Genomic DNA, 13,474 nt, shown 5'->3' on the forward strand with positions numbered 1-13,474 from the left:
GGAAGGCGTTGTGTTTGGTCCGATGACGAAGTCGGAAGCGGAGCGTTTGGAAGGGCGTGATGCATCGGTTGGTGGGAAGGCGGCTGGGAAGGCTGTGTCTGTTGGGAAGCCTGCGGGACCTCCTGCCGCGAAGCAGGCAGCTGCTAAGAGCGGGGCGTTGGGTGGCGACAGTTCAGCAAAAGCGGCACCGGGAGCGCGGGGACCGGCTGCAGCAGTTGCAGCAGGTGAAGCGGAGGGAGGAGCGGTTGGGGCAGGCGCAGGTGTATCGGAGGAAGGCGTTGTGTTTGGTCCGATGACGAAGTCGGAAGCGGAGCGTTTGGAAGGGCGTGATGCATCGGTTAGTGGGAAGGCGGCTGGGAAGGCTGTGTCTGTTGGGAAGCCTGCGGGACCTCCTGCCGCGAAGCAGGCAGCTGCTAAGAGCGGTGCGTTGGGTGGCGACAGTTCATTATCACTGGAACCGTTCAGAGAAGCTGCAGGAGGTGCGAGAGGCGAAGGAGTTGGAGGGGCAGGAGTGTCTGGTGCGGATGAAGGTGTTGTGTTATGTCCATTGAAGACGGTTGCCAAGTGTTTGGAGCTGCGTGATTCGTCGACTCCGCGTGAGTCCTCTCGTTGGATTGGATCAGTTGGACGACGATGTTACATATTAGATGTTTATTATTGCGGTTTTGCCCGTTTACCATTTGCTCTATAGATTGTCTTGCGCTATGTGTCTCGTTGTTAGAGTATCGTGTTTTGTAATGAGAATTGCAGTGGTACTGGTGTTGAGATGAACTTGTCCGAGTAGTTTGGGTTGTACCATTTTGCGATGAGAATGTGAAGCGATGCTTCGTGTTGTTGTTTTGTTGTTTGTTATGCAGTCACTAATAAGAAGCTTGAAGGGAAAGCGTCTAAAGTATTCAGGTGCACGCGTTCCACAAATAATCCTGCGCTTGGTTCGCCAGTCGCGTCGAATGCCTTCACTGGAGCGGCTAAATCTGAGCCCACACAAGTGCAGAAGAATACGGAAGAGTTTGTGGAAGTACCACTTTTGCGACTTCACACACATACTGCAGGGGGCAAGACGCTTACACTCAAGGTGGCTCCTAAACGGAGCCGCTCATCACAGGGCTTCATTCAGTGCAGAGAAGCGCAGCCTGTCTCCCTCCCCGTTGCGCACGGCGAATTGGAGGAAAGTAGTAAAAAACGTGGTGCAGTGGCCGCACGCCACTTGTTCAAGAGGCCAAAGGGTAGTCACTTCATTTCACATGCTGGTCCACCAACTGCGCGACCCGCACCAGCGAAGCCGATATCCCCAAGAAGAACAGTAGGCGTAGTCCCAGCTGACACCCTTGTGAGGCAGAGCAGCTGCGTTTTAGAGGAACATGGGCACGAAGGCGCTGAGATTGGGAGTTCTACTATCATAAACGCAAAAGAGTCATCTAAGCGTACGACGGAAGCGCAGCCCTCTTTAGACGCCGTTGCGTCTACCTATCAAGGGCATCTAGACTCTTCAGTAACTCCACACAGTGCTCATGAGGGGAGCGTGCCGAAGCTTCTTCCCTCAGGGGATTCTTACTTCAGCGTTTCGGCCAAGTCAGCGAAGTCAGAAAACAACTGCGTTACCCTACATGACTTTACCAAGCCTTCGGCGGCGAATGCGAAAGTAAGTGTTCCTGATTTTCGTGAGGCAGCATTGAGTAGAAGTAAAAGAAGATATATCTGGGTGCATAAGCCCAGTGAAGAGCTTCTACAGGAACACGTAACGTGTGTGTTGGATATTTTAGGAGGCTACCCGCATTCAAGCCACCTGGCGAGGACGAGATGTGAGAACATGGGTACAGGCTGCATCTATTGTGCGCCGTATAAAGTGGGACTGTTCTTCTGAAGAGAAAACTACACTGGTACTTGGCAAAGTTCAGGCTACTCCTGCTGGCTTTAAATTGAAGAACGGTCCGGAAGATGCGGGCGAATTAAAGCCTCGGACGAAGCCAATAACCCCCGATATTTCTGTTGCAAAACCAGCTCCGGTTGTCACTTCCCGTCAAAAAGTACGAACAAAACCTATCCCGGCAGAGGAGGCCCTTTCACGTGAGTCAGTTGTCCCGTGTTTTCTTGAAGTATCCAGGGCGAGCTAGGCTAAGCTTGCTCTTGGAACGTGGTTTTGACGAGGCAGCTGCATCCGAATTTCTATGTGTGGATGTGCAGAGAAATCAGGAAAAGATATCAGCTCCGTCGAATGCATTCCTAATACAGGGGAAAGCTCAGTCTCAATTTCTAGATCACTGATTAGAGGGACAACAAAAGGGCTGGAAGCACCGCGTAAAAAGTGTGGTGACACTTATGCTGCTCCAGAGGGCTCTTTGACTGGGGCTTATCCCGGAAACGGGAACGGTAGTGATACTTTGAAGATAAAGGCCGTCGTGGATGCGGAGCCTGGCGGACCTGACGAAGCTACGCAGCGAAGTGCTGGATTTTCTCAGGGCACGTTACCATTGGCCCCAATAAAGTGTTCAGACATCCCTTGCCGCGATCCACCTGATGTAAGGGAAGTTTCTTTAATAAGCGGAAGAACACTTGTGTCCGATTTAAGAAAAACAAATTCGGAAGACTCAAGCTCCCTAAAGTTAACGTGCCAGGCATCTCAGGGACCAACTGCATCCGAGCTGCATCCCTCATCCTTTGGTTTGCCACAGACGCAATCGTCTCTGCCCCTTCGCAATAGTGGCACCTTAGATGGAGAGGACAACAACACGAATAGCTTTCTCCCAAGCGTAGGAGAGCTCACTGCAAATGTAGCTCTGCGTGGGCGCAGCGGTTCAAATTGGAACCCCGTTGGTGGTCTGCACAATGCAAAATCCATGCCTGGAAGCGACCTTCGGGATGTAGAGAGTGACGGCAAGCTATTGGAGTCTCTGGAAGTGTCGGAAGCCGCAGAACGAGGCCAAGCATTGGCTCTTGAAGAACCTTCAATGACCGGAGTCGCCTGCGACCAACCGAATGTTGGTCCTAAAATACCCTCGTCTGGGCCGATCGACAGGTTATCAGAGAGAAGTAGTGGAGACCCAGCTAGGCTGGGCGATCGTCAACCTCCAGAGTTTGATGCATACTCTTCAAGGAAAAACAGAAGAAATGTTGCATTTTCTGTAGCTCCTTTTGTACCCTCCATTGGGAGGCCAACAAGGGCAGTTCACCAAGCACAGAAGGAAAAGGAAGAGCCAGTAAAAGTCAACATTGAAAGAAGCGAGCAAAGATCTGATGGCCAAGCGGAAGGTTCCGCTCCGAATTTCGGTAGACGCGTCTCCTTAGCACTACGCAGTGCATATTCCACCTTCAGCAGCATGGCACCATCTGGGAAGCAGCAGCCTGCTCAGCGGGAGGGGAGCAAAGATGCTCTACACGCCGCTGTGGGGTGGCTAAGAGGTCGGAGCTCTAGCGAGATTACGCAGGAACAAGAAGAAACGATAACTGAAACTGAAGAGAGTAAAGCAGGCAGTATATATGCTTCGCTCCACAACGACAAAATTGCGCGACTAGGGCGAGACACACAGCAATCAAAGACTCCAGTCGTTCACGTAGCTACTTCATCATTGGAATCTGAGGACATTCCAGTGGACGTAGCAGACCGCCAAGCTCTGGCCTTTGAGACCAAGAGGTGGGGGAGGCGTTTCACAGCCGTCAACACTCATGAGCCTCGAGCAGTCAGCACAGGACCAGCGCTTAATCCCTATCGTCGATCGCATCGAACAGAACAGTTCTCTGAGACGCAGGTACAACCAATACCGAAAAAGCAGTAATTCAATTCCTATTTGTGGCCGTAGCTAAGCAACTGAAACAGACTTCTATCGGTAGTATCGGTAGCTGACACTTCAGCGCCACAAGCTGCATAAGCAAGGACAGCAGCAGGAGTCCCTGGCGCAAAGGGTTTTTTGTTCGGGTCTGGAGGCAACTGTTTGATCAAGAATTGGCCATTGCCTACTTATGACAAGGTTGGGGAGGCTGTGCCTGGAGTGAAGAAAGCAGACCACTTTCTCCACGGGCAGCTGGGGAGGCTGCTGCTGTCCTTCCCGAAAGCTCAGCACCGTCAACAGCAGCAGGAGTGGTTGGAGCAGAGAATGGTGTTGTGTGTTGATGTATATTTTTCTCGAATGTTGATTCACCCATTTTAGATTTTCAGCCGTGTTGCCTCGGCCAAAAATCTGACTAGACGCGTGGCCAGCAACAATTTTTCCTGTTTTCTTCGCGAATTTCCTATCGAACTTTGGAAAGTTTCTGTGGCCCAATTAGTCCTTTTTTGTGTCCGGCGCGCCTACCGCTTTCTTTACCGCGCCCTCATTCCGTCTGGAGGTATACAATAGGTGCAGAGAAAGCTCTTGCAGCTCTCGCTGTAGCTCTTCAGAGCTGCCATTTGTCATATCGGCAGACTAACAAACGCAGGCACCTACCGTTACTTGTTCTCAAATTGAAGAAGCCTTAGATGCACGGCACTTTTACTTCTGTGCAGTATATAAGAAACTAAGAAATGTAGCACTTTCTGGTACGGAATATCACCTGCATTTGAAAAACTCACGTATGTCTTCACACTGCCTCATATGCGATACTGCACCCAAGAATGACTTGCAAACTTTCAGTTGTTCTAGTGAAGGGCGGCGAAACCAAAACGAACGACCGCAGTCCGAATCTTTGCCCTCTTGTGAGCCGCTTGGATACTGCAAAACTGCTGCTTATGTTTAGCTCCTGCGACGAAGCCACAAGAGAGCAAAACTTGTCAAAGCAGATGCCCTTGAGGGGCTGTTACGTCTGAACGTCACCTGAACAGCACTCTGACGGATATTTACATGTTATTGCCACCCTTCGTGATATTGTTGGAAAGCAAGAAAACAAGGCGATAGCGTGTAGCTTTTGCATCTGTTCGTTCTTTCACACGAGGTAGTGAACCTGCAGAGGCTACTGCTGCGTTGTCCTTGCTCCTAGCTATGTGTACTATTTGCTGCTTAAAACAACGCGCTTCAACTCGTGTGGTAGCCTAGAATTTTCTTTAACTGCTGCATGAACAGGAGGCAATTGGCATCCCTCTTGCCTCACGGGGAGGCAATGTTGTGGTGTCTTTTAACCTCAACCCCCGCACAACCATGTAGCTTTCAGCATCCAGGCGCCTTCGAGTTAGGATTATCTTAAAAGCAATTAAAGCGAAACTGATAACTTACTGCTTAGTTAATTCTCCCATTTTTGGAGTTTGCGCTAAGCTGCTGAGAGCAAAGTAGAAAATTCATTAATGTGCAGTTCACCATATTTTTTGCCAGTTTTCAGCCCTCACAAATTGATATGTACTCACCAGTCACCTGAGACACTGTTGTACAGGTGCCTGCTCCGATCTTTAGGAAGCTTGTACACTGCATCAATTATAATTAAGTTTTCGGCAGTATCCGCAGTTTTGCTTGCTTCGCAGCCCTGGGTGCGCTGACTAATCTACAGAGGCAGCTATAATCTTTGCGGTTGTGTTTCACGTAAGATCTAACATAAAACCTACGAAAATCTTCTTTTCTAGAGCTCGCTCATCTGCTACTAGAACTGCGATGAATAGCCGATCGATGCAACTATTGGGAAGCGATAGTATCCAGACAATGGCAATATACAAATCGAGAAAAGTTGTTAAGGTTTGGAAAATGAACAGAGGTGTCTTTAGGCGTGCCTATCGCTCAATGCGCCTCCAAATTAAGGCTCCTTTTAGCCGTCTGCTTCCCCAGATTCTCACGGCAAGGCCATTTCAAAATAGTCCTCGTGTATGGGCTACATATATATCGCTGTGCGCATCTAATTTTTCAGCCGCGGAAGAAACTTCTATCCACTTCGCTGGAGATTTGGAAACCCAGAACCGCGACTACAATTTTCGAGGCAGCTTTTCGAATCAGCATTTCCTACTCCAGATAAAGTTGATGTTGTTCTTACGTCGTCAGTGCTAATTATAAGAGTATTCCATATATGCCAGATCAAAAGACGTTGTTAGGCTTGAACGCAGCAGAATGCTTTGGGCAGATTGAGGAAAGACGATGAGTAGTCGGTGGAGGCTATGTGAACGTGCAGAGGGCCTCCAGAAGGGGACTCAGCAATGCATGTTATAAGTCCGCTAGGCAACTACGCCGAATATGCTGAAATTAGTAAGTTTGCACTTCGCGAGCCGTTGCAGCACCCGTGGACCGATGCTAGCACTGGCTTCCGGTAGGGGACACACTCGACTGGGTAACTCAAAACGGTCGCGATCATACAACTAATATTGTTTCCATTTACGGACAAAAATTCATTTAACTGGTAATTTTTGATTAGTACAACCTTGCTGCTCTGAAGAGCAGCTTGCGTCGTACGCCCGTTCCCAGGACGCATTGGCTGAGCGATTGCCCTGGCAGCTGCAGCGCTCTCAGTTCTCTACTCCCAATACAACCGGATTGAGCTTTTTCCGCTGCTTTCTTTGTTTATTTTGTGTAGAATTCGTTTATTGGGAGTCGTCAGATGAGAATTTTTGGAAGTAACCACCGTTCCGTCTCACTCCAGCGGCGAGTACGCCTTGCGGTAACGCTGGATGCTTAACACGTCGACCCCCCACTTATGACCGCAGTGGCGTTCGGCAGTTTGTGTGCTCTGCGGCCTAACCCGTTCACATTTGCACTAATTGTGGCTCCTCTTGTGGAGGGCCAGCTACGCGGACAGCTTTCCTCCTCGCCGGCAATACTATCCTGAGCGTCGAGGAGGGAGCTGGCGCAGAACTGTGGTCTTCTCAGCTTAACAGCTTTTTAACTTGCTGTGACTGGTTTGCTTCCACCAATGACCGTCCCTAGGCTCCTGCGACACGCCGCTACTGCGGCTTTGCTCGCTCTCGGAACCTTTCAGGGCCAATCCGATCCTAGCAACGTAGTCGGATTCCTGCGTACTAATTTGAGCTGCATTTGGGTCGTAGAAGCGAGCGGATCCAACAGCAACGAAACGAGTGGAGTGGGAAACGATTCTGAGAACGGTAGGAAAAGGGAAGAGGGAGGTGGTCCGGGTAGGAGCAAGAAAAACTCGTCGGGTGGTCTCGTGCCGGAGATCCCTGAAAATGGAGGTGACGCAGGACCTTCGGGGTCCAAAGGAAGTTCAGAAAATCGGGCAAGCGGTTTAAGAGGCGTTTCTTCGAATTCTCAGGGCAGCACTCCTGCATCTCAGCCAGAGAAGCCAAGTTTACAGAGCATTTTTGGCAACCTCTTCCAGAATTTCGGCTCGGACGAAGTATGTCGAATGGTTATAAGCTCACGTTGAGAGCAGCGCCATCACATATGCCCATTATAGCCATTAAAGGATGAGTGTAGATTCGCACCGTAATTGCCGTATCACGTGCTCGGTTCACAGGGGCCACTTTGCCTTGTGCTTTCACAGGAAGGTGGGCATCCTCTTGCTGAACAGGCGAGCGATGCGAAGGCTTTTAATGACCTCATCGACCGAATTTTTGTTCCCCGCCTGCAGACCGCGTAAGTCCAGCCTTACCCCTGTTCAGATTGTGTGTCTTGCCCTAGTAGCCCTATAAATCATCTGTGTTAGCTTCTTCTGTCTGCTTGATAGAGAGGAGGAGTGGTTGAGATTAGAGGTGGACTATTGGCGTTTGGTTGCTTCTTTGTGAAATTTGGCGCAGACCTAAATATCAGGGGGCTTTGGAATATATAAACGAGTCAATTTATCGTGACGTACTGAGGGGACCAAAGAAGGTCAAGGGCAACGTTCATCTATTGCAGCAGGCATACTCTGTCATTAATCATCCTGCGAAGATGTTAGATGTCCCCGAGTTGTTCGTGGAGCTGCGCGCTGCTGCGGATCGTCGGATTTGGGATCAAACCCGCCAACGGGAGAAGGCGCAGTATGAGAGAAAGGGAGACCCGGTCCCAAAGAGGTTCGAGATGTCTGCTGATGATGTGGTGGCGCTAGAAGCTGAAGAGCCTAGGGTGCGAGAGGAGGAGCTGTCGAACGCTGAACTGCAAGCTCGTATTCGCATGATAAACGGGTGGATGAAGGAGCAATTTCGTCTGCGCCTGTACTACAGCAAACGCACAGGCGCTTTGAAAGCAGACCCACAGGATCTGGTGGACACCTTCAACCCTGGCCCCAACGTTCAAGTAACAATTGAGGACATTATTGGTCTGAGCTACGAGGCGGAGCTTGAACCTGAGCCAGAATTTGAGAATTCTGGGGACCGACGGGCCCCTCATGGCGCAGAACTTTAATTTTTAAGATTCGCACAGCGTGCTGCTTTGGCTTACAGGGAGGAAACGGCTGTTGTTTTCCACTTTCCTCTGCAACTGCCGCATCAACAATCACAACCACGAAGTTTTGGCAGCTTGTCGGTGGACGCTGCAGATAAAAGACGGGGTAGATGCCCCGTTGTTTGAAAGGACAATTGTCTGAGGCCCATTTTGTCTCATGCCTTTCTGCCCCATGCACTTTTACGGGGACGGTTGCTGCAAATGTTAGCAACGCAGTGGCACGAAGTGACTTGCGGAGACGGCTTACTGGGTATTTGCTGTGACGAGGGCTTGAAGCAGCAGGCGATGTGATGCCAAGGAATCACGGTGCGCGCTGCTAGACGGAGAGTCATTCGGCACTAAACATTGGCGGGATTATGGATAGGTCTTTGTTCGGCATTTTCAGTTGCCATGTGAGGTTGACATTTTATATTTCTTGAAGTTTGGGTTCTGGTGCTGGATACGCGCGTGCTTCGGGAGCTCGCAACCTCAGTTCAGTGCTTCAGTGATTTAGGGGGCGTTCATTACCCCTCCCCAGCAGCAGTAGCAGAGTAGTGGGGAGACAAGTGCTGCATCGAAACCAAGGGAGTCACACTGGCTTTTGCCATATTGCCAGTAGTCTTCCAGCACTTAGCTTAGGGAAGCACGTGGGAACAGACGCCACACTTCTCGCTAGTTCAGCTCAGATGCGGCCGAAGCGGAACGCTAAAGCTTCGATCGTGTCAGCCCTCAACTGTAGACACTCTTGTGCGGCTTTCCTAGTCCGCCCAGTTAGGCGTGCGGCGAGCAATTTGAGTGTTGAACGAGTAACATGCCACAGGAAGCCACCTGCCGCTGGGGGGCAGCCAGCTCCTCGTGCGAACTTAGTGGGCGCAGTCCCCCAGTTGTAGAGTTTGTAGCCAGATTAACTGCTGGCAACTCTAGTACAACGGCGAGATGCCAAGAAGCAAGCACATTGGTTAACAGCGACTGCTGAAATGGAAGCAACGGAAATCTCGAACAAAGTGGTAGCCTTGCGAGAGCTGTCACCGTGATAAATTGCCTTGCGAGTGCCCAATAGCTGCGCGCAGCTAACTGCACACGTTGTGGGAAGCCCACGTCACTGTCCCCGGAAGCAGCGTAATACGAAGTGTGCAAGAACACTGTGACTTTGACGCTCTGATTCCGGCTGTTCGAATGTGCACGCGTACTGCAGTATATGGATCTCCTCATCTGGTGCTGTGCGCTACTGCAGCGTTCCATGCACAGCGGCTCTCCTGGAAGCTGCGCGATGCCACATCAGTTCCCCCTACGGTTCGCTTCGTAAAGCATATCGACTCTTCCTTGGGGCTTGCTTCTACGGCTCGATGGAGTGATTACGACGCTTGCGGTTCCTGCGAGCAGCCTCTGAAGTTGCGCAGTGCTGCTTCCGCCGACTGGCTATGCTAGAAGTCGCCCTGTTTCCATCGCCTTTGAGCGTTGCACTTCCGGATGTTCTGGCGACTTCGGGCTCTACCTCTTCCCAATCCGAACTCCCTTTACTTTTCTCGCATATCCGCTTCCTTCGCCAGCAGCTCCTACAAGCCTTCGACGCAATCTGCTTGATCCCGAACAGAACAAGATAAACGTGAAACCGCAGCTTCTCTATGAGCGAGGCGTCTCCCCTGTGCAGTTTCTGGTATCTGTCTACGAGACGCGCAAGGCGCTGTATGTCCTCAGAGTTCGAAGATTTCTCTGGATCCAAATCTCGTTCGCCTGCCATGGCAGCCAAAGCCTTGGCCACAGCATCCTTGTGGCGGTCATCAAACGAAGGCCCGCAGCCTGCTCCTTCAAACAAATTTAGCTGGGCTCTCGCATTTGCAGCATTGAACTTCTCGAACGCATCTCGGTTCTGTTCAATCTCGGGCTGCTCAACACGCTTCTGATGGCCAAAAAGATCAAGCCAGCCAATAAGCTTCCTCCCGAGAGAACCCAGAACGCTTGTTTTGCTCCTCGCTGTCTCTGTAGCTGTGGCTTCCACTGCCTCAGACCTCGGATCATGTTCCAGTTTGCGAAACATCCCCTTTACAAGCTTCTTTTCCTTGATGGCGTGAGTCGCCTTCAAGTGATTCAGCTGAGATCGCAATGATAATGCTAAAGGGCTCCCCGGAGAGACTGTAAGATACCGATTTACGGTAGCCAAAGCTCCATCAAAGTCACCCAACTCTTGCTGGGCCTGAACACCCTACAAAGGCAAAACAACTACATGTAATGAAAACGCATCCAAATATTCACGCAATATCCGCGCTTGTTTATCGCTGCATCCACAGAGCTACTGGATGCACCACAAACCATATTACAGGAGGGAAGCAATGCAACTAGTCAACAGATATGACCTGACGTGCGAAGAAGATCTACTTAGTTCCTCACCTGGGCTTTCCTGTACAGAGCCTTTAAGGCATTGGGGTCATTCTGCAGTGCTTTGTCACTGTACAAGATGCATGCAGCCCAGCGGCCCTCCTTGAGGCAGGAGAGCGACAGGTTTAGCAAGTACGACTGGTGCATCTACAGGAACGCACAAGACCAGAGATAATGCAATCAGCCTAATGTGTTTTGTTGTCGTGCGAATGTCTGTTTCACACACAGAGCTAGTGACACGGCGTCTGACAAGGGATGGCAAATATACACATGCATGTCGGCTTGTGCGTGAGGGGCATAGGGAAGAAGCCAGCACGGCATCCCGGGCTCTGTTCCGTTTGTAGTACGCAGGATTGTGGAGCATACAGCAGCGAACTCCCTTTTCTTGTCATCATCAAATTCGTCTTCTTTAGCCAATATATATTCAAGGGTGCGAAGGCCACGGCTCCAGGCGTCCGTCGCGCCTCGCCAATCCCCGGCTCTAAAGGCTCTTAGGCCTTCTTCTCGCACACTGTCCGTAGACTTGGAGCCTTTGTCGTCAGATGGGGTAGTATGGGAGGATTTCTCTCCCAGATCCTCCTGCTGATCCGGTAGTGAAGATGAAGAGCACAGCTCCTTATCGCTGTCGTGGCTTTTCGTGGTATCATCAAATGCGACTACGGATGGATCCATTTTGACAAACCAAATGAATTTGTCAGCGAACACAGAAATATGCAAGTGGAATGACAAGCTGCAGCGTCAACTACGCTGTATGTTCTTTTGGAGCCCGCGAATGAGATTTACCCCTATGCAAAGAAAGTAGCGCTACTCCAGAAAGCATAAAAGCCGCACCGGCAACAAATTGGTAGCTCAGCTGCTCCCCCAAAAAAAGCCAAGACAACGCCACGGAACAGAGGAAGTTTGCCGCGAATACTGCGACGCTGCTGCTTCCAGCTGATGGGGCAACCAATAAACACTTGACGTGAAAGTTGAGCATAAGGCCGTTGCAAGCAAGCATACAACCAAAAACCAGGGCGCGCAGAAGCAGGACAGAGAAAAAGAAGGAAACTGCTGCTCCTACGGGCACTCCTCCTGGGGTCTTTGCGATTCTGAGGTCGCAACGAGCGCCGGAGGTGGCGAGCAGCAGCGCCTTCCCCGTTTCTGTTAAAAGGGCTCCAAAGCTACCGGGATTCAGATCAAGGCGCGTAAATCCCTTTTCTGGGCCGCCGCACACAATTCCGTCGTCCACCGGAACGGGTTGAAAAAGCTTCTCCCGAAAAACGCTTGACAACTGCTGCAGTGGTTCGCCAGGGCTGAAGTCAAAAGCTAATTTTCCTATAACCGATGCGGCAGCAGCTAAGAAGCCCGTAAGTGCCACAAGCTGCAAGAAACGCAAAGGCTTGAATGCTGTGGTTGCAGCTGGCGAGCCAGTGGCGACTGTAGTATCAATGCCTGTATAACTGGTCTCGTTCAAATCACCAGGCGCTGAACATGAAGGATCGACGGTAGATCCTGCTTGTCTCGAGGTAGCTAGCGTCACCGTCTTCCCTCCACTACTCCTTAAAGTGCTGTCTGAGCTTTTCTCTACCATCGCTTCGTTCGGTGTAGCCCAAGCCGCGCTGCTGCGTTTCCAGCAGCTAGCAAACTAGAAACAATCAACCTAAACAATCCTTTTAATTCAAGTGTTCATTGGATGGGAGACCTCCAGGGTTTCAAAACTTAACACAGGCGGGCAACGAGACAGCATTAAACTAACAGGGGCTGCTGGGGCTGTGCGGGCTGCACAAGTCGTCGCTTTCTCGAGATGTATTTGATACCCCCTTCAAATTTATGGCACGAAATTTTAGTTCTTTATTTAACTGCAGCAACACTCTCTTCGGTAGGGAGTAAGAACTGACGCAGCTGACAACGGATTGATGTTCCGCACAGTTATTTCCATGTATCCAGCTTCAGCATTACAGTTTGAAAGTTCCGAAAGTCCGTCTAGGCGTCGCTTTTAAACATCACTTCTTCTCGTTGCCCAGTTTAAAACATAAAGTTCATTTCGTCAGAATATCATCTCACTGCTCCGGATACTCATATCAGTTGTTCGTAGTCAGGGCAGTCCACTTTGCGGCTGTTTGACTTTGTCGGTTTGGTCTTCCCTATCTCTTGCCATTTGTTGAAAATCACATATTCCAGTTAAATACACAGCATTATGGATGCCGACACTAGCTGCTTTGTTCTTTGCTCCTACGTCTTCGTTGCCATGTGGGGTGCATGTTTGATCTTTGAAGAATCTGCAGCTCTGTACGTTGATTTTATGCTCTCTGTTGCGCTGCATATCTAATACACATCTCTGCAGAGGAGTAATTCATCACCTCTTTAAATGGATAATGGGAATATGCTCCAAGGCAACACATAGCACCAGCCTTCCAGCTTTTGTTGCTCAGTCGGTTTGCTTTCGTTTGTACGCTAATCTTGCATGCGAAGGTGACAGCTTCTTAATGGTCAGGCAATGTTGGTCTTGTTTGATTCTGTAGGTGCCACCATGTATTAATTTGCCGTGAATTTCCCTGGTATCGTCCAGTGCCGGCTGCGGCACGCATGAGCTCCCACACTATAGGACTTCTCGGAGCGTCCCTTCCAATCTTGAGCAGTCTGAGATGCTGCTTGTTTCTATAAAGAGACTAAGGGTCGTCACCGCTAATTTCTTCACAATAGTTACCACTGCATTTCTTTATAAACTCATTCCCTTACGGGCGGACTTCCATCCACCCACCCTGTCCGGCTAGTCTCAACAATAAGAAAGGTATAGTAATCCGAAGTTCTCAGGGCGTTTTTGTCTTGAGGCTGTTTTTCTTACGTGTCAGAACGTAGGTCAAGGAGGAGGCAGCTGT

General features: G+C 50.3%; 3 protein-coding genes across 3 annotated transcripts; 2 read left to right on the forward strand and 1 right to left on the reverse strand.

Moving 5' to 3' along the window:
* On the forward strand, positions 1-3,773 carry ENH_00035450 (hypothetical protein, conserved; the record flags this gene model as incomplete). Its single annotated transcript, XM_013580402.1, has 4 exons — positions 1-596; positions 858-1,642; positions 1,764-2,067; positions 2,185-3,773. Coding segments are annotated over 4 exons (3,274 nt in total), but the record flags the coding sequence as incomplete, so codon positions are not given.
* Positions 3,774-6,795: 3,022 nt separating this feature from the next.
* Positions 6,796-8,222, forward strand: ENH_00035460 (hypothetical protein, conserved; the record flags this gene model as incomplete). The annotated part of the gene is made up of 3 exons (XM_013580403.1): positions 6,796-7,236; positions 7,384-7,475; positions 7,637-8,222. The coding sequence occupies 3 exons, from the start codon at positions 6,796-6,798 to the stop codon at positions 8,220-8,222; spliced, it is 1,119 nt and encodes a 372-aa protein (XP_013435857.1).
* Positions 8,223-9,576: 1,354 nt separating this feature from the next.
* Positions 9,577-11,288, reverse strand: ENH_00035470 (hypothetical protein, conserved; the record flags this gene model as incomplete). Its single annotated transcript, XM_013580404.1, has 3 exons — positions 9,577-10,434; positions 10,629-10,763; positions 10,983-11,288. The coding sequence occupies 3 exons, from the start codon at positions 11,286-11,288 to the stop codon at positions 9,577-9,579; spliced, it is 1,299 nt and encodes a 432-aa protein (XP_013435858.1).
* Between the last annotated feature and the right edge of the window lie 2,186 nt (positions 11,289-13,474).

Source organism: Eimeria necatrix, genomic scaffold, assembly GCF_000499385.1.
Source record: "Eimeria necatrix Houghton genomic scaffold, Enh_scaff259, whole genome shotgun sequence".
NCBI classification, from domain to species: domain Eukaryota; phylum Apicomplexa; class Conoidasida; order Eucoccidiorida; family Eimeriidae; genus Eimeria; species Eimeria necatrix.